At 40.4% G+C, this 18,354-nt stretch overlaps 1 protein-coding gene across 1 annotated transcript in view; it reads right to left on the bottom strand.

The window, feature by feature from the left end:
- Positions 1–18,354, bottom strand: part of pde5ab (phosphodiesterase 5A, cGMP-specific, b) — a 174,574-nt gene that overhangs the window by 106,025 nt on the left and 50,195 nt on the right. The window contains exon 4 of the mRNA XM_081599054.1: positions 8,672–8,761. Within this exon, the coding sequence (XP_081455180.1) occupies positions 8,672–8,761 (90 nt within the window). The remainder of the gene's footprint in view (positions 1–8,671; positions 8,762–18,354) is intronic.

Below are 18,354 nucleotides of genomic sequence, written 5' to 3' on the forward strand. Positions count from 1 at the left end.
ATTGGGAGAGACTTGGGACAGGACGGCCCCTACTCCCGAATCACAAGCATCAACCACGAGAACAAATTGTCTGGTGGGATCGTGCTGGATGAGGATTGGTGCGTTGGCAAACAGTGACTTTAACAGAGTAAAAGCTTCTTCCGCTTCGGGCGTCCAAGAAAACATTGCCTTGGAGGAGGTAAGTGCTGTTAGTGGGGAGGCCGTCTAAAATGGCGATAAAAGTTGGCAAATCCTAGGAACCGTTGTAACTGCTTACGAGTCTCAGGTCTGGGCCACTCCAACACAGCTTTTATTTTGTCCTCTGACGGTCTTACCTGTCCGCCTTTGAGGACATATCCGAGGAAGGTGACTGATGGAACACACACTTTTCGGCTTTAACATAGAGTCAGTTCTCAAGAAGACGTTGGAGAACTTGTCGAACATGCAACATGTGTTCTCTCAGGGAGCTGGAATAAATCAGAATGTCATCCAAGTAGACAAAAACGAAATCATTAATAAAGTCTTTTAAAACATCGTTCACAAGGGCTTGAAAAAAAGCAGGAATGTTCGAAAGACCAAAGGGCATGACTAAGTACTCAAAATGCCCCATAGGAGTCTTGAAGGCGGTTTTCCATTCATCTCCTTCTTGGATGCGAAGGAGATGGTAAGCATTTCTAAGATCCAGTTTAGAGAACACAGTTGCACCCTGAACCAGTTCGAAGGCTGACGAGAGGAGTGGAAGAGGATATTTGTTCTTTATGGTCATTTGGTTTAAACCTCTGTAATCTATACAAGGGCGTAATGAACCGACTTTTTTCCCTACAAAGAAAAATCCTGCACCAAGAGGTGAGGTGGATGAACGAATAATGCCTGCAGCTAATGAATCGTTAATGTATTTTTCCATGGTTTGGCGATCAAGACGTGAGATGTTATATAGACGGCTGTTAGGCAGAGGGGCGCTGGGCAGAAGATCAATGGCGCAATCATACGGGCGATGAGATGGAAGTGACAAGGCCTTATCCTTACTGAATACAGGAGCTAGATTATGGTACTCAACTGGAACTGCGGAGAGATCAGGGGGTTCACTTTCGGAGTTCTCTGCAGGCATGGAACTCGAGGGAAATGCAGAACAAGAGAACAAAGACAAGTAGCGTGACAGTTGGGGGACCAAGATTCAACATGTGCTTTAACCCAGTTTAGGTGCGGGTTGTGGGCAATAAACCAGTTGAAGCCCAGAACAATGGGTGAACTGGTTGCACTAAAGACAAAGAATGAAATGTTCTCAGAGTGGTTACCGGAAATGATGAGACGGACAGGCTTGGTCTTGTGCGTGATTTGCGATAAGACCTCTCCATTGAGAGCGGCAACTCGAAGGGGAACCGGAAGAGGATCGATCTGGATGTCCATCTGTTTAACTAGGGAGGCGTCGATTAAGTTTTGCTCACAACCGGAGTCGATTAGAGCTGACAGGGGAAGAGACAGGTGGTTATTTATCAGGGTAGCTGGAAGAAGAAGACGAGATTGAGTTGTGGATGTTGGTGCCGGCAAGTCTCCTCGTCTTTACTCTCGGACCTGGGGGTTTAAACGGATTTGACAGTTTGCAATGAAGTGTCCAGACTCACCACAGTAGAGACACAGGCGAGTTTAACCTTTTACGTCTCTCCTCCGGGGTCAGGCGAGTGTGTCCCAGCTGCATGGGTTCCGGTTCGGGGGTAGCTGCTGAAACTGGTTGTACAGATGAGACAGATGGCGGACTCCAAATGAAAACTGCGGCGAGTTCGTTCCTTGATGCGTGTCCTTATGCGGTTGTCTAATTTGATGGTTAAACTTATGAAATCTTCTAAAGACTCAAGTTCGTCTAGGGTGGCTAACTCATCTTTCACTTGTTCATTCAATGCGTGGAAAAATGCACTCTTCAGTGTGACTGTGTCCCAGCCGGAAGCTGCAGCCTTTATTCTGAAATCTATAGCAAATTTTGATACGGTCTTTTGACCCTGCTTAAGATTCCACAAATCACGGGAAACTGAGGTCTTGTCGGTATCTACAGAAAACCTGCTTGAAATATTTCAAAAAAATCAGAATGTACACCCAAAGTTTGTAGGAGAGGAAAACTTAGCTTCAGACCATTCCAGGGCTCGTCCGGTTAACAGGGACATATACGCTATCTTTGCGTCATCATGGCGGAAACTTTGAGGTGAGTGATTAAATATTATTCCACATTGTAAAATGAATTCTTTACATTTCTTCACCTCTCCGTAAAATTTATCAGGTGCTGGGGGGCGTACCTCAAAAAATATGGCAGCAGTGGATGAACTCTGAACCTCTGAAGATGGGGGCGGCATATTAGGATCCTGTTGAGCCGGACCTTGAAGAAAGTTAAACAGTTCAGTTAAGCGACGGTTAGTTTCGGCTTGTCGGGATTCCAGCTCATGGAGAGCGGCATGATGTGATTGTATGAGTTCTTGTTGTTCGGACAAAGGTCTCCTACTAGCGTCTGCTGGGGTTAACTGTTGGCCTGAGTGTTCTGTCATGTTTAGTTCCAGTCTTTGAACCCACATGCAAGAACACAATCAGGAGACGCTCATTTCAAAACAACAATATGGTTTATTGTAAAGGGAAAAGGGAAAGGGAGTGAGTGTGGAGCAGGAATCAGGATCGGAACCACCAGATCAGCCACTGTAGATGAGAAGTAGAGGTAAGGCTCAGACACACAAGGAGTCACAGATCTTATGGCGGCGGCTTACTTTAGAGCAGAGTGAGTTACTTGTTGGAGCAGACAGTTATCCGGAGACGGTGAGGAGAACCAAGTGGCCGTGGGAGGATGGACAGGTAAGATGGCTGCGTGGAGGGCAAGCTGACGGCTGACAAAGGTCCAGAGGATGAGAAGCCGGGCAGTTTTGGGCACGACCAGGTACGTACTGCTGAGTCCGCAGAGAACAGAGGACCAGGAAGGGAGTGTTCGGGAAGGCAACCGATTGGTAATACCAATGGCGTCGAGGGGAAGCAGACGGGGGGGTTCGCAGGAGTTAGCATAAACTCCGTTCTTGAGAACCGCTGGAGAACCTCAGGCAAAACCTGACAAGGAGGACAAACACAGACAGGATTACTACGGGAAGCTTACTCAGAGGGCCTCTCACAGGAACGTTTGATTACCAGGTAAAACAAATACTCAGGCAACAACGTGTCAGCTCGCGGCTTCTTAAATATCCACAGAATCAGTCCTCTTGATGCACCACAGGTGTGTCTCCAGGTTCTCCCATTCGCTGCTCCAGGGGCTCTGCTCACAGGCGGCATCTGGTGGGGGAACGTGGAAGCAGCAGGCTTCCCAAAACAAAGAAAACAAACCAAAACGAAAACAAAACAGAATCCTACCTGACACTAACTCTCCAAAAAGAGTTAAACTAACACTTTCTGGTGTGGACCCATATAGACACTTTAAAAGTGTTGAAATCAAATCTGACAGTGTTAACCTCAGCCCCCTGTTTTCTTTTTCAGTGAGAATGAAATTACCCTGCAGACAACATACATTTCATCCACCTGGTCGGACAGACCAATGCGCAGTTACATCTTTACAAAAACTGAGAAAATTTACTACCAGTATTTACATTCGAGTGAGGTTTTTCTTTAATTTTTATTTTATTTATTTTGTGTGTGTGTTATGTTGTTGTCAGAGGATAAATGTGGTACAATTTCATCTTTTAAGTTTAAACAATAAAAGATTAAAATGATGAAAAAACATCAGGTTCTTGGTCTGGTTGGAGTCAGGTTTCAGTGCATTTAGACCAATACACAGTTGCATCTTTATGTGAGTTTTGACTCTTTGTAGTTTGTTATTGTCCACACTAAAAGTTTGTGTGGCTGGCGCACATTTTCGTGGCAGGTAAAGGTTAAGGTTTGCACATATTTACACAAACCTTTAACCCACATTTATTGTTATACTTGCCGACTTGTACATAAAATATGGTGCCGCAGATATTTTGTGCATATGCACACTTTATATATGATGATTCCTCGACTGATGAGCTAACGGTTTGCAGGATTGAGGAAAAATAGCAGAAGCCAGGCAGTAGGGAGAGAGAGAGAAAATGGCATGGGGGGCGAGGGAGAATACACAAAGGAGAAAGAAATTAATCTAACACTAAGGAGTAACTAGACAAAAAATTGGTAGAAATACTAAGAAGGACTGAACTAAAATAAAACAGATACAAGACTGATCTAATCAAAGAAAGAGACTAAGGAACACAGAATAATCAAACTAGATTTAAATAATCAAAACACTAAAACAACGCAAGATCTTAACACAGCAGGATTGTGTTAAATGTGTCAGACTGACTGTAAAAATATAATGGCTCATGAGCTGGTTTGGTGGTGCTCAGTCATTTTTCTTTTGTAGAATGGAAAGTGAAAACACCATAAACATTTCTTACAAATGCAGGTTTAAATGCTTACATGGAAAAACCAACATGTCTCAGTGGGGGCTGTTGTCATTCTTGGCTCATCGGACCAAATGGTAGCTGTTCCTTCCTTATTCCAAGTGTGGCACAGGTTTTCATACAGTACTGATGTTTATAAAGTTCATATTGATTTGCGTATTCTAATGACTTAAAAACAATTACGGTGTCGAACACAACAGGGAGAGAAATAAATATTTGATTTGCTAATAGCTCCAAGAACATAATCTAGAAGCTTAGTGAGAATGAGAATATTAGGGTGAAGATAATCATGAGAAGGTTCAGGGATCAACCCACAGTTATATAAAATGGGATTGTTATAATGATCTGAAGGCTATTGGACCACAGTCACTCAGACTACTCTGTAAGGGACTGAAGTGTAGCAGAAATATGCCACACTGCAGAAGAATCACCACCTGTATCTTTTTGATTTCCTTGCAAACACCTAAATGACTTGGTAAAGGTTTCAGAGAAAATGTTGTGGTCAGATGAGACAAAAATAGAGCTCTTTTACAACAACTCAATCTGCTGTGTTTTTTAGGAGGAGAGAAGCTGAGTAGGACTTCAGGAACACCATCTTCAATGTCAACTATGACAGGAAACACTGATTTGGGACATTTTTTCTATTAAAGGTGCTGGAAGAGGCATTCATTGAGAGATCAGTGACTACTGTGAAATCTTTAAGAAGAGGAAAGATAGGTGGTTAATGAATCTTCCAACATAATAACTTCAGCCATCCTGCTTTTACTTGAGAATAGAGGTAGGAGGTAAGGTTCTTTGAAGGGAAGAACTTTGATCTCCCTTCCCATTCCATTCATAAAGCTGTTTTATAGACTGTGTCATTTACGTTTTATTTATTTTAAGCAGTAGAGTTTACCCCACACTGGGGTAACTATTTGTTCTCACACCATGAAAACTTTGAGTAAAAATACCACAGTTTCATGATTACAGAGTGTTAACATGCTGTAGGGTATATGGACAGACTGCTTCCTAGAGGGACTGCTACTCTAGCCTTTTAGCATACTGTGCTTTTTAAAAAGCATTATAGGAAACGCTCCTAAGTTTCCAAGGAGCAGAGTTCAGAAAAAAGGGTAGAATGCAGATAGTCTTAAAATTACAAAGAACAGAGGGATTCCAGTATTGGAAGACATCAAGGACTTAAATGTGTAGGAATGGGCGCATGCTAATAGCAGAGCTAATTTTTAATTTAGTTTTAAATTAGAAAACATTGAGCAGGTGATTTTGGGTGCTTTGTAGTCTGTAACTAGTTTGTTCCTCTAATTTTCTAGAGGAAACTTTGCTTCCTCTAGCTTCAGTTTTCCAGATAAATTGTAATTGCGCTAATTTACTGCTGTGGATATTAAGGCTTAGTGTGCCATATGCCGCAACTCCATTGTTGAGGTAGCTTATTATAGCTGTGGGCGCAAGGTTGTCGGCGCCTGTCGCAGCAGCAAGGGATGCTGTCAGGCTAAAGAGGGAGTCCTGTCGGGCCTATTTGGCCTGAGCGACCCCAGAAGCAGCAGATAGGTCCAGGCAGTCAAAACAGAGGTGGATGAGATTTGCATAGAGTTCCTTAAGGCTCTAGTTGTTGAACGGTTGTGTTGGTTGACATGACTCAATATTGGAAGGACATTGGGAACAGTTCCCCTGGAGTGGAAGACCTGGGTGGTAGTCCCCCTATTCAAAAAGGGTGACTGCAGAGTGTATTCCAACTACGGAGGGGTCACTCTCTTAAGACTCCCTAGTAAGGTCTAAATCAGGCAGGCACGTGCAGAGGGGGAGCTGGGGTGCTTGAGCACCTGCCCTTTTTGCTCCTTGCCCCCAAGTGCCCTTTTGGTCAATTTTTATTTTATTTTTTTTGTATTATTATGTTCTAAGCCCTCTTGTGACACATAACATGTACTAAAATTATGATTATTATTATTTCATTTTTATACAACATAATAAGCCCTCCGGTCACCTTATTACCTTTGACCTTTTGCCCGTGACGCATGACTCAGTTGCTTCTCGCGCAGTGAGATAAGACGGCTAACTGGAGCTCAACGTAGCGAACGTTCCAGATTACAGAACAGTTTTTGATGAATTAAAAAAAACATTTTTGGTGAATAAAGTGGAGTAGACCTGCTGCTTGTCAGATGATGGAAAACGTTGAAGTATCGTTTCTGCTTCAGCTCGGAGTCGCGGTTTAAACAGAGAGGTAATGAAATACAACAGACACTGACAGGCCTCTGCGTCTGCCTTTCTCTGAAGAACTACTGAGGGGAGGAGACAGCCAGGTGAGGAGAAACTGTTCTTATCTATCGATTCACTATTTTATCATGCAGACATTAGGCTGTTGTTGTTGTTGTGCTATTAGCTAGCTGCTAGCTAACGATTTTGCTAGCAAAGCAAGATAACTAAAAGCTTTTTCCCTGTATTGTTAATGATATCAGTCATTCTTCAGTATCGCTTATGCAATAGGGGCACATCGCCCGTCTAAAACCTGTCATCTCCATAATGGATATATGTCGGATCTTCTAATTTCCTTTGCTGCATAATGTACATTTCATTTATTCTACCTTTAGGTAAATGTATCTTGAAGGAGAATAGCTCTTAAATAAAAGTCCAATAAGGATATTAATTTAGAATTAAAAATAACTCACCCTGAATTACCATGATAGATATAATGAATGTAATAAAAGTGACATTAATGAAGGGGAAAAAACTCAACAAAGACTTTAAGTAAGTTTAGGGTCTGGTTCGCAGAGTATGAAGTTAAATTTTTTTTCCCAATTATTCAATGGGGGAAATAAACCGAACCTCAGTTAAGTAAAATAAAATTGTAATCAAAACTTTTGGGATTGTAATAATTTCTTTTCTAAAAAACAAATTGTTTTGTTTAAAAAACTTTTTAATTAAATAACTAATTTTTGTCTTGTGAACTTAAAAAGTTATTTTCCAAACATAAACTTTTATTTGCACACATCAGAAATCTTTTGTTGTGATTTTAGTCTCTGCTCACGACTCGTGAGAATCACAAGCAAAACTTTGAGTCAAACAAAAACTTAGAATATTAAGAAAAGATTTCTGACATGCACAAATAAGTTTGTTTTGCATGAGACAAATGTGTGATTTAAATGTTTTAAAAAGTTGTTTTTAAGCAAAACTCAGTAGGCTTTTCTCATGGTGACATTTATTAACAATTCAATATTTGCTTTTGTTTTTCTCTTTTTTCTGCAGTTCCATGTTAAAGTTTGCTGCAGCTCTGCTTTCCTGAATGGACCGTCTTCATCTCCACTGCAGCAAACAGGCAGCTCTGTTTTATAGATTAAAGTCACTAAAAGGTTGCTTTGTGCCCTTGTTTATATTTTAATAGTGTAATTCTGTAAAGATAAAATATGTCTGGTGGTCCAGCTCTGATTTACATATCTTGCTAAATTGTGGGTTTGAATATTGCAAAACTTTCCTATAACAAAATAGACCTGCAGAAAGAAATTACTAATAAAATATCTTACATAGGCATAGTGTTATGCTCTATATGGAGATGTTCGTTAGCTTTGATTGTGTATCTCACAATTTTGTAATTTATCATTGTTTATTAAACTTTAAAAGCTGTGTGGCTTTGTTAACTTTCTGTCCTAAAATACGTTTGGATGTGCCCTTTTTTTTTTTTTTGAGCACCTGCCCCTTTAATGGTCTCTGCACAGCCCTGAAATCAGAGGTTCTGCAGAGGAGGGTCTGTTGGATAGTCAAACCTCGGATTCAGGAAGAGCAGTGTGGTTTTTGTCTTGGTTGTGGAACACTGGAGCAGCTCTACACCCTCAGCAGGGTCCTGGAGGGTGTGTGGGAGTTCACCCAATAAGTCTACATGTTCTTTGTGAACTTGGAGAAGGCATTTGACCATGTCCCTCTGGGACCCAAACTGTTATACTAAGAAGAAAATAAACTAATTAACAGGTTCAAATCTCAAGAACTTGCACAACTCATCTTTCACATAACATGAAAACTGTTGAAAACACCAGTGTAACAGTCCAGTGGAAAGCCAGTATTATATCTGCATGGACTACGATCATGCAGATCCACAAAGGTTCCCCGTGTTCCAATCATTGGTCATTGGTAATTATAAAGAAAGAGAAGGACAACCTCCACATTATTCACCTTAAAATCCACAGCTAGGTTGCTGAAATTGTGGCACAGCATCTGATTTCTAGATCATCAGTGACAGAAAGGATTGAACAGAGTGTAAGTATATACTATCTCACCTCTTCTCTGTGATTCTTGATGGGTAGACAAAGGATACTTTGGGTTTTGTAGCCTGTGATCAGGTCAACTTCTGCGTTGAATCTTGGGTCCTAGGGAGGCAGAAGTTCCACAAGTCATCTTGTTAGTATGAAGTGAGGTTACTTTGGTCCCAAACATAATGCTCTTTCACAACATGGTATGGTGCAATTTATGACCAATTCTAATAGCTATTAAGTTAAGTACGGAACTTGTAAAGTGTTCATGTCCCTTGAACTACATTTGGGCATTTATTGCATTGTTTATCATTTATTGCGATAAATTTCTTTCTTATTTGTTGTTATAACAATAAATTCCATATTATGATGTTTAGGACATATTGTCAGACCCATACTGCCCATATTGTCAGGATTTCTTATTGTTACGATTTTCTCAACTGCTAGTTCAGTCAGAGTATCAATAAATAGAAAAATATGATTAATGCACTTATTGTGCACAGCTTAGTGATATAAATCACTTTTTTTTATGTGACTGGTGTCCTAAAGTATCATATGGGAATGTTTTTCAAGAGCAGTATTTCTGTTTCTGGGGACATTATTGCCATTTCAGCAAGACAGTTACCTAAAAATAAGTAGTGACTAGTTCTTATTGCCACTTTTAGTATCATCACAATAGTATCACAAAATATTGAGATAAAACTTTAACTATATATCACTCATCCCTACTCTGAACTCTTTTATGTGGATTACATGTGACAGACTAACTGCAAGCAGTGTATATTGATGAAGTGAAAGAAAAAAAACCGATGCATAGATTACAATTAGTTTTTTAGTAAATGAAGGTCTGAAAAGTCTGGAATGCTGGAGCAATGCATGTTTCCACCACATTTGGCTGCATTGCCAGCTAAAAATATTTTGGGATATACCTCTCAGCGTAATATATTTTGGTGAATATTGGTGAAGTTCATCTATTTTAAAGATCAATGATTGGCCAGAAAACTGCAATAGGTGCACCCCTACTGTCATTAAATTTCAATATAACCCATCCATGTCAATGGCTCTAATGTGATCAAATGTTCAGATGGTATGAATACTTCTGCGTAGGAGTGTTCCTGGGTTAAAAATGGAACCTGTTCCATCTCCAACTCAAAGCACAGTTGCAGAGACCTCCTTTTGGCACCCCTGACTTAAACAAACTGTTCAAAAGTTGCAGAACGGAGGTTACACTTCAGAACAGCAGCAAATGAATGGACTGTTTGTTTAATTTTTGACTTATGTGCTGTGTGCAAACTTTAAATGTCAACAGACAGTAAGCAGACCTTATATAAGAGCAGCAAATGGCTGAACAATGCATCAGCATCAGATCCAGACTTCACCTAGCTTCAAAAAGCACTTCAGCGACCTACACTCACTAATACAGCTTCACTCCACCATAGAGTTTCACCAAGCAGGCGAAAATGCAGTCATACACAGACTCAAGTCGGGATGCATGCACTCTGCTTTTTGAAGAAGAGAAACAACTGTAAGGAAGCCGACTCAAGTGCCAAAAGCACATCCACACAACTTTCAGCCAGGGACTGTTAAGAAGAAAATAGGTCTGTGTACTTATTTGTTGGTTGATGGTAAGAAATGGCATGCATCACACTTATCAAAACATTACACTCCTACTTGTATCTGACACATCCTCAACTACAAGCAGTGTTGTAGTCAAGACCACCCAACCCAAGACCAAGTCAAGACCAAGACCAGCACCCTGCGCTGCATGACAATAAAATGTGAAATATGATTAAAAATTGCTTCTAAAATTGATCTGAAAGATCCACATTCTCATATAAAAACACCTAGATATTAATGCTTAGAGCTTAAATGAATAATTATCAATTTAAGTTCTTTTTTGTTCTGTTTTGCTTCAATCTCTGTGCCACAATCTGCGGAGGTCCAAGATAAAGTCCTGGGTAGTTGCTCATATGGCCAATGTCAGAAACCACCACTGACTGAATCATGAAACATAACAATCATGACCATGCACCAATGGTAAACAATGCTCAACTATGAGCACTGACCAAAGAGAAACAAGCAAGAAGTAACCAAACAAAAGGAGCGCACCACTGTCACTCTGTCTCCTGCTGCTTGAAACCAGGTAGCACACCGATGGCAGGTGATGAAAATAATCAAAGTGCAATGAGCATACGCTCTGTGTGATCTTACATTCTTGTATTTTATTTATTCAATTATTAAATATGTATTTTAATAAAGTAAAATAATAATAGATACTGCAGTGTGCACTGAGCATTACAAAAACAAAGAACAGAACGGTTCTCAGTGAGACTCCAGTCCTAACGTTAATAGTAAAGAGCTGGTCAGAAGAATCGGCTTGTTCCAAGAAGAACAAGCCGATTCTGGTCACAGTGTTGACGCACATTTGTGACATGAGTCAACACCTCGGCACAATAAGCGCAGCAAGTAACAGCTTTTATCATAGCTGATGCAAGCAACTATGGAGGACCAAAACCGACATAATAAGAAATAAAAGCATAAATATATATATATTTTTTCCTTTTCCTTACACATGAGTTTCCGTCAAGTAACGTATATATTTTCTTTTTCATTTCCCCTAAACATGCGTTTTTGTCAAGAAAAGTAGATATTTTGTTTTGTCTTTTTTTTCCTTCTTCTTTTTCTGCTTATTCTTTTTCACTATGTTAATGAGAAGAGCTGCCTTCTATATCTAGCTCCTCTACTATTCATTGGTCAGTAGAGTTTTGGAACCAACGTCACTGCGTCAGACGTTGTGGGGCGTTTAGGTCCAGTCACTCGGTGCATCTTTGCAGGTTACATACCAAAACAAACTTTATCCCGGTGGTTTTATTGTATTACTGACTGCAGAGAAGTTAGTTTCGAGTTGGATATTCCAATATCCGCTGAGCAAGCGGCGTTTAGCTCAAGGTTGATCCGATTTATGAACGCTAATTTTGGCCAGCTGTTCTCCAGCTCCCTCCTCAAGCGCTTGGAGGTTCACTTAGGGACTGTCAACAAATCTCCGAACCAAACATGCCTCGCCTTGTGACCAACTGATACCAAAAAGTGGTAATTCATGCTTTTACATGAGACACACTACCCTCTATTAAAATGTCAAATCATATTCAATATTTTAAATAACTTTAATGTTAAATAATATTCTTTGCCCCTACGCCACCACAGCACCCTATGCAAATGTTTTCTAAAGATAAGTTGCTACGCTGTTATATTGGTTGTTTTGAAAATAATCTGTTCCTCTTGTGCTGATAGTAAAAGTTAATTATTAATGTGTTAAGAGAAGAAAAAAAAATATACAGCATATCTGTTTATGGCTTTGTCTGACCGCAAATACTGATATTACAATATTTTGGTTACAGAAGTTTTCTGTTAAATTTTGATTTTGATATTGATATTGCTATTGCGTATGCTATCTGCTAAGGTAACATAAATTTTATCTTAATATTTACAGGTTGTTTCAAGATGTTCACTCAATGTTTCTTATTTACATTGAAACTCGTATTCTTCTGTTATACAAGTAAGTCATTTTACAAAAAGGGAAAATGTTGTGTTCACAATGTTGCCACAATGCCACCAGGTAGCGTGAGTAAAGAGTTGTACAGAGATCTATGTAGAAAAGAAGATGAATAAAGAAGAAGGGACAAGCATCATGGCTGGTGTACTTTACTACAGTTACGTTTAGTACTAGAGCGTTGATTATTCTGCTGCTACCTCACAGCACAAAAGACAGTTTTAGCCTGTCTTACAATTCAACCATTCATAGGGGCCCCTGAATGTCTGCAGGGAGACTACCAGCAGCTGGATCATTCTTTGAATTCGGTGCATTTTGTGTCCCACAGGTTTATCCCACATTTTTTTGAGAAAATCAAGAAGTGGAAATATCCATGTGTCTTGATAATATAACATACAAATATATTTGATAAATTATGTTTTGAAAAAATTTATGGGCTGTTGAAGTATAGAAGTCAGCCAAATGAGCATGTCCACTCTGACCAATGTTCATTTTTCAGTGAATATAAAACAAATAAAAATAGCCAGTAACTGCAAGCTATTTCTACTAATATAAACATTTTTTAGAATACTTTAGAGAAAATCTTCAACCCCATTACAAAAACAATAGTTTTGTTTAAACAGCCAGTTGTTAAGCCAGCCGGTGTGTTCAACCCCGTAACAGTCTGGTCAACTTTTACAATGGGTTCAACCCTGTAACACAATACATTATGATTTTTTTATAACAACAGCAAATATTAGACTAAAATTTGTTGGACTGGATGCAAAGTTTAAAGAATGATTCAAAAACATAAAAAAGCCTGATTTAATTTTTATTTTTAAGTGTATTTTCATGAATTATGAGAAGCGCTTTTACATCAAGTTGCCATATTCTACTTATCAGTCTAATTATTATGATTCAGAATAAAATAAAATAGACTTACAAATAGTTATTTTAATCAAGGGACAGGTGATCTCAAAGGAGCTGGAAGAATTAGTTTAATTATGTTATGCAGTTATACTGATAGAGGAATGAAATTGTCCCGTTACGGGGTTGAATTTAAAACAACTTAAGCAGCAAAGAAATTCATATTAATGTTTGGGATTTCATGCATAAGGTGGGGAGACATATTTTCTTGGAGGTTCAGAGTCCTTCAAGAGGTGTACCCAAATATCTAATTAGAATTCTGGTCTACTGGTATGGTCATCAATCAATGTTTGTAAAATGGGCCAACACAATGTCTGATTCGTTTAAAGTTGGTAATGGAGTAAGGCAGGGAAGCTTACTGTCCCCTTACCTTTTTAACATCTACATGGATGAACTATCAAAGCGCCTGAATTGTTGTAAAACAGGCTGTATAGTTGGTGACCGCATAATCAATCACATAATGTATGCAGATGATTTGGTAATCTTAAGTCCATATAGTGCTGGCCTTCAACAACTGTTAAGGGTCTGTTCCCAATATGGTTGTGACTTTGACATCAAATATAATGCTAAGAAAAGCAATGTTATGATTGTTAGAAGTAGGGCAGATAAGCATCTGATAACCCCTGACTTCTCTTTATCTGGCATTGTCCTCAACAGATGCAATGAAATTAAATATTTGGGACATTACATAACTGATGACCTGTCTGATGATTGTGACATTCGTAGGCAGTATTGTATGATGTATGCACAAGCTAATACTTTGGTCAGAAAGTTTAGTATGTGTTCATCCTCTGTGAAGATAGCTCTTTTTAAAGCTTTTTGCACTTCATTTTACACGGCCCATCTGTGGCGAAGATACAACAAAAGTAGCCTGCAGAAACTTTATGTGGCCTACAATGACGGCATGAGGCTCCTACTCAGAGTGCCTAGATGGAGCAGTGCTAGCCATATGTTTGTACATAATAATGTTCCCACATGCGCAGCTGTGCTCAGGAATCTCATGTATAGATGTATGTGTAGATTTTCTGTGTCATGCAATAATATAATTGCAATTTTAGTAAATCCTGTTTTTAGTACAGTGAGATTTTTCTCAAGATTGTGGAAACATTGGTGTCATCATTTATTTGTGACTCAGTGAATGTCATGTTTTTTTATTTATTTTTTATTTTATTTTATTTTTATTTTATTTTCTCTTATTTCCTTTTTTATGGACCTTTTTGGTCTGGAATAAAGATTGATTGATTGATTGATTGAATAGATGCAGTGTTCAAAAACACAATTTTTTGTGGTATATTTTTTAGCAACCTGAGACCCCAAAAGGCACCAAATTCATAGAATCACTCTGCTACTAAGTTTTCTCTCAATCTTACAATTCTAGATCTGTCAGAGGTTCAGAGGAGTTAACCCCTCTGAGCTTTTTTGATCTTTAGAGCAGTCTGCACCCAAGTTGCTGTAGAAGTTAAACAGCCAGATATTACGGCTTATTTAGTAAAATAGCAGCAAATTTGCTTATTTCATAACATACTTCAATAACCAGTGACATTCTCTCCTATAGTCTGTTTAACAACTAAGGCTTACTCCTGGCGACTTAAAGCAGACCTTCTCAATGATGATAAGTTTATTAAAAATATAACCTCTAAATTAAAGGACTTTATAGAAATAAACGATAATGGTGAAGTATCAGATTCCATCTTATGGGAAGCATTAGACCGTTTTGCGTGGCAAAATAATCTTCTGCACTTCAGCCCTTAAAAAAGAAAGAGAGAAACATCTGTCTGAAATCATCTGTGCCCTCTCCAATTTGGAAAGAAAGTACCAAATCTCTCAATCACCTGATGACTATAAGGAAATACTTAAACTCAGATATGAATATAATGAAATTATGAACAGCCAGGTTAGTAATTTGCTTTGGAAACTACGACAAAAGAATTTTGAGCTTGGAGATAAGCCTGGTAAACTGTTAGCGCTACAACTTACGGGTGCCCAAGCCACAAGGTAAATCTATAGCATTAAGTCAAAAACCAGCACACTCTTAACCAACCCTGCTGACATAAATCGCAGATTCAGAGAGTTCTATGCCACGCTATATTTGTCTGAGAATTATTCAACACAATCTGATTTTAACAATTTTTTCAAATCCCTCCCGCTGCCTAAACTGAATAAACCTGACAGAGACTACCTTGAGTCTGACTTGACGCTTCAAGAGGTCAGAGACGCTATAAAATCCCTTCCATCTGGCAAAGTTGCCGGGCCGGACGGCTTTGGCTCAGATTTCTATAAGAAATTTTATGACTTTCTTGCACCACTCTTGTTTAGAATGATATCTTCTTCAAAAAAGGATGAAAAACTGCCCAAAACTCTTTGCTTGACTTTTCTCTCGATGAAAGCGGATGCCTTCTTCCTCTGCTCCCTCCCTCCCTGCTTGCTCTGTTTTTGTCTTTTTCTATATTTTTGGAGCCTTTCTTTGCACATCATCCAAATCTACAAATTATGAATCTGGTCAACCAGTCTCTCAATGCAATTGATCAAATTTCGATGAGAAGTCTGGGCACAGTAGAACCTCTTGTCCTGCGGGGACACACCCGGTGGGATTTACCCTGGATTATTCATAACAGGATTTCTGCTGTTTGGAGCTTGTGGATTCCTGGATTATCGACAAATTTGTGATGGACTTGGCCGAACAAGCGAACACTCAGACTGTTGGTGGACAGAGACGAGGAATCTAAAACTCTCTAACGACTTGGCATCGATCTTGGAGAAGTTGCTAGTTTCGGCTCAGTGGAACGACCAAACTAATGTGGATAATTGGGAACTGAGATGATCTCTCTGTTGCCCTGCGACAGACTGGCGACCTGTCCAGGGTGACCCCGCCTCTTGCCCGGAACGTTAGCTGGAGATAGGCACCAGCAACCCTCCCGACCCCACTAAGGGAAAAGGGTGTAAAGAAAATGGATGGATGGATGGATGGATGGATGGATGGATGGATGGATGGATGGATGGATGGATGGATGGATGGATGGATGGATGGATGGATGGATGGATGGATGGATGGATGGGAACTGAGATGTATCGGAGAGACTTTAGGGAAGATTGAAATTTATAATCTTCCCAACGTAAGACATTCTGCTTTCTGAATTGGCTTTCCCTGTGTGGCCTTGGAAGGGCTGCATATTTCCAATCTCCTTGAAGATATGTAAACACAACGCTCTTCCCTCCTCACCCCCTCCTGTTTCCATGGAGTTGCGAAGCTGAACACTCCTAAGGACATTCCTCGATAACAACAGCTCTATCGGACTCTGCCAGGAGGCTCAGTAACTTTCCTTCGTGGCCCTTTGACATCACCGCCTTCACCCATGTCTTTGTTTTGCCCATTGTTTTGTCTGAATGTTGTCACCTGCCCTACTGTGTCCTTTCTGCTTTTTTGAACTCCCTATTTAACCCATCCATCCATCCATCCATTTTCTTCCGCTTATCCGGCGTCGGGTCGCGGGGGCAGCAGCTTCAGAAGGGAGGCCCAGACTTCCCTCTCCCCAGCCACTTCTTCCAGCTCCTCCGGGGGAATCCCAAGGCGTTCCCAGGCCAGCCAAGAGACGTAATCCCTCCAGCATGTCCTGGGTCTTCCCCAAGGCCTCCTCCCGGTGGGACGTGCCCGGAACACCTCACCAGGGAGGCGTCCAGGAGGCATCCTGACCAGATGCCCGAGCCACCTCAACTGGCTCCTCTCGACGTGGAGGAGCAGCGGCTCTACTCTGAGTCCCTCCCGGATGACCGAGCTTCTCACCCTATCTCTAAGGGAGAGCCCAGCCACCCTGCGTGCCACCCTCCGTGTCCCTGCGTGCCACCCTCCGTGTCCCTCGGGGGCACCCTGCGGTGCCCCCGAGGGACACGGTTGAACGCCTTCTCCAAGTCCACAAAACACATGTAGACTGGTTGGGCGAACTCCCATGCACCCTCCAGGACCCTGCTGAGGGTGTAGAGCTGGTCCAGTGTTCCACGACCAGGACGAAAACCACACTGCTCTTCCTATTTAACCCAGAAAATGATTATTTTAGTTTATTAGTAATATCAGAAATTGTGGAGTACGCACTATTTAGATCAATATTATACAGCCCAGAAATGAAATCAGACTTAGAATTAAAATAACTACAAACTTGGATTCCAAAAATACTTAACAGGAACAGTCACTGCTTAGTTTATTTTACTTTTAACCCAGAAAAGGAATTAGATCAGTCACTCTTTAGCTTATTTTATCAGAAACTGTAGAGTTTCACTATTTAGAAATTGAATTAGATACTTAGCAACCCTGAACAGGAGCACTTAGTTTACATACTTTAGAACAACATTAGATTAGTTTTCTTTCCTCTTTTTTCCTTTGTTATTTTGTTTGTATTTCCTTTTAACTCATGTAAAGCACTTTGAATTGCCTTGTTGCTGAAAATGTGCTATCCATCCATCCATCCATCCATTTTCTTTACACCCTTGTCCCTCAGTGAGGTCAGGAGGGTTGCTGCTGCCTCTCCAGCTAACATTCCGGGCGAGAGGCGGGGTCACCCTGGACAGGTCGCCAGTCTGTCGCAGGGCAACACAGAGACACACAACCATGCACACACACACTCACACCTAGGGACAATTTAGACAGACCAATTAACCTGACAGTCATGTTTTTGGACTGTGGGAGGAAACCGGAGAACCCGGAGAAAACCCACCATGCACAGGGAGAACATGCAAACTCCATGCAGAAAGACCGGGGCCGGGAATCGAACCCAGAACCTTGTTGCTGCAAGGCAACAGCTCTACCAACTGCGCCACTGTGCAGCACTGAAAATGTGCTATATAAATAAAATTACCTTACCTTACCTTACCTTTACGAGGCTAACATTTCTCTTTTTCCTAAAAAGGGGAGGGATAAAACTGATCCTGCTAGCTTTAGGCCAATTGCACTGCAAAATGTTAAGATAAGATAATCACAAAAAAATTTTGGCCACTAGACTGAATAAATGTTTAGCATCTATTATCCATCCTGATCAGACTGGCAAATTGTCTTTTTTCAATGTAAGACGATTACTTAGTACTGTATACCATAAAAATACTAACGCCCCTATTCTGGCCCTTGATGCACATAAAGCCTTTGACCAGGTCGAATGGCCACATATGTTTGAATCATTGCACAGATTCAGTTTTGGTGAGACGTTCATTTCCTGGGTGAAGCTGATATATCAAGAACCCATGTGTTCCATCCTGACACTGTCTCCAG

Source organism: Poecilia reticulata, chromosome 18, assembly GCF_904066995.2.
Source record: "Poecilia reticulata chromosome 18, P_reticulata-male-v2, whole genome shotgun sequence".
Taxonomy (NCBI): domain Eukaryota; kingdom Metazoa; phylum Chordata; class Actinopteri; order Cyprinodontiformes; family Poeciliidae; genus Poecilia; species Poecilia reticulata.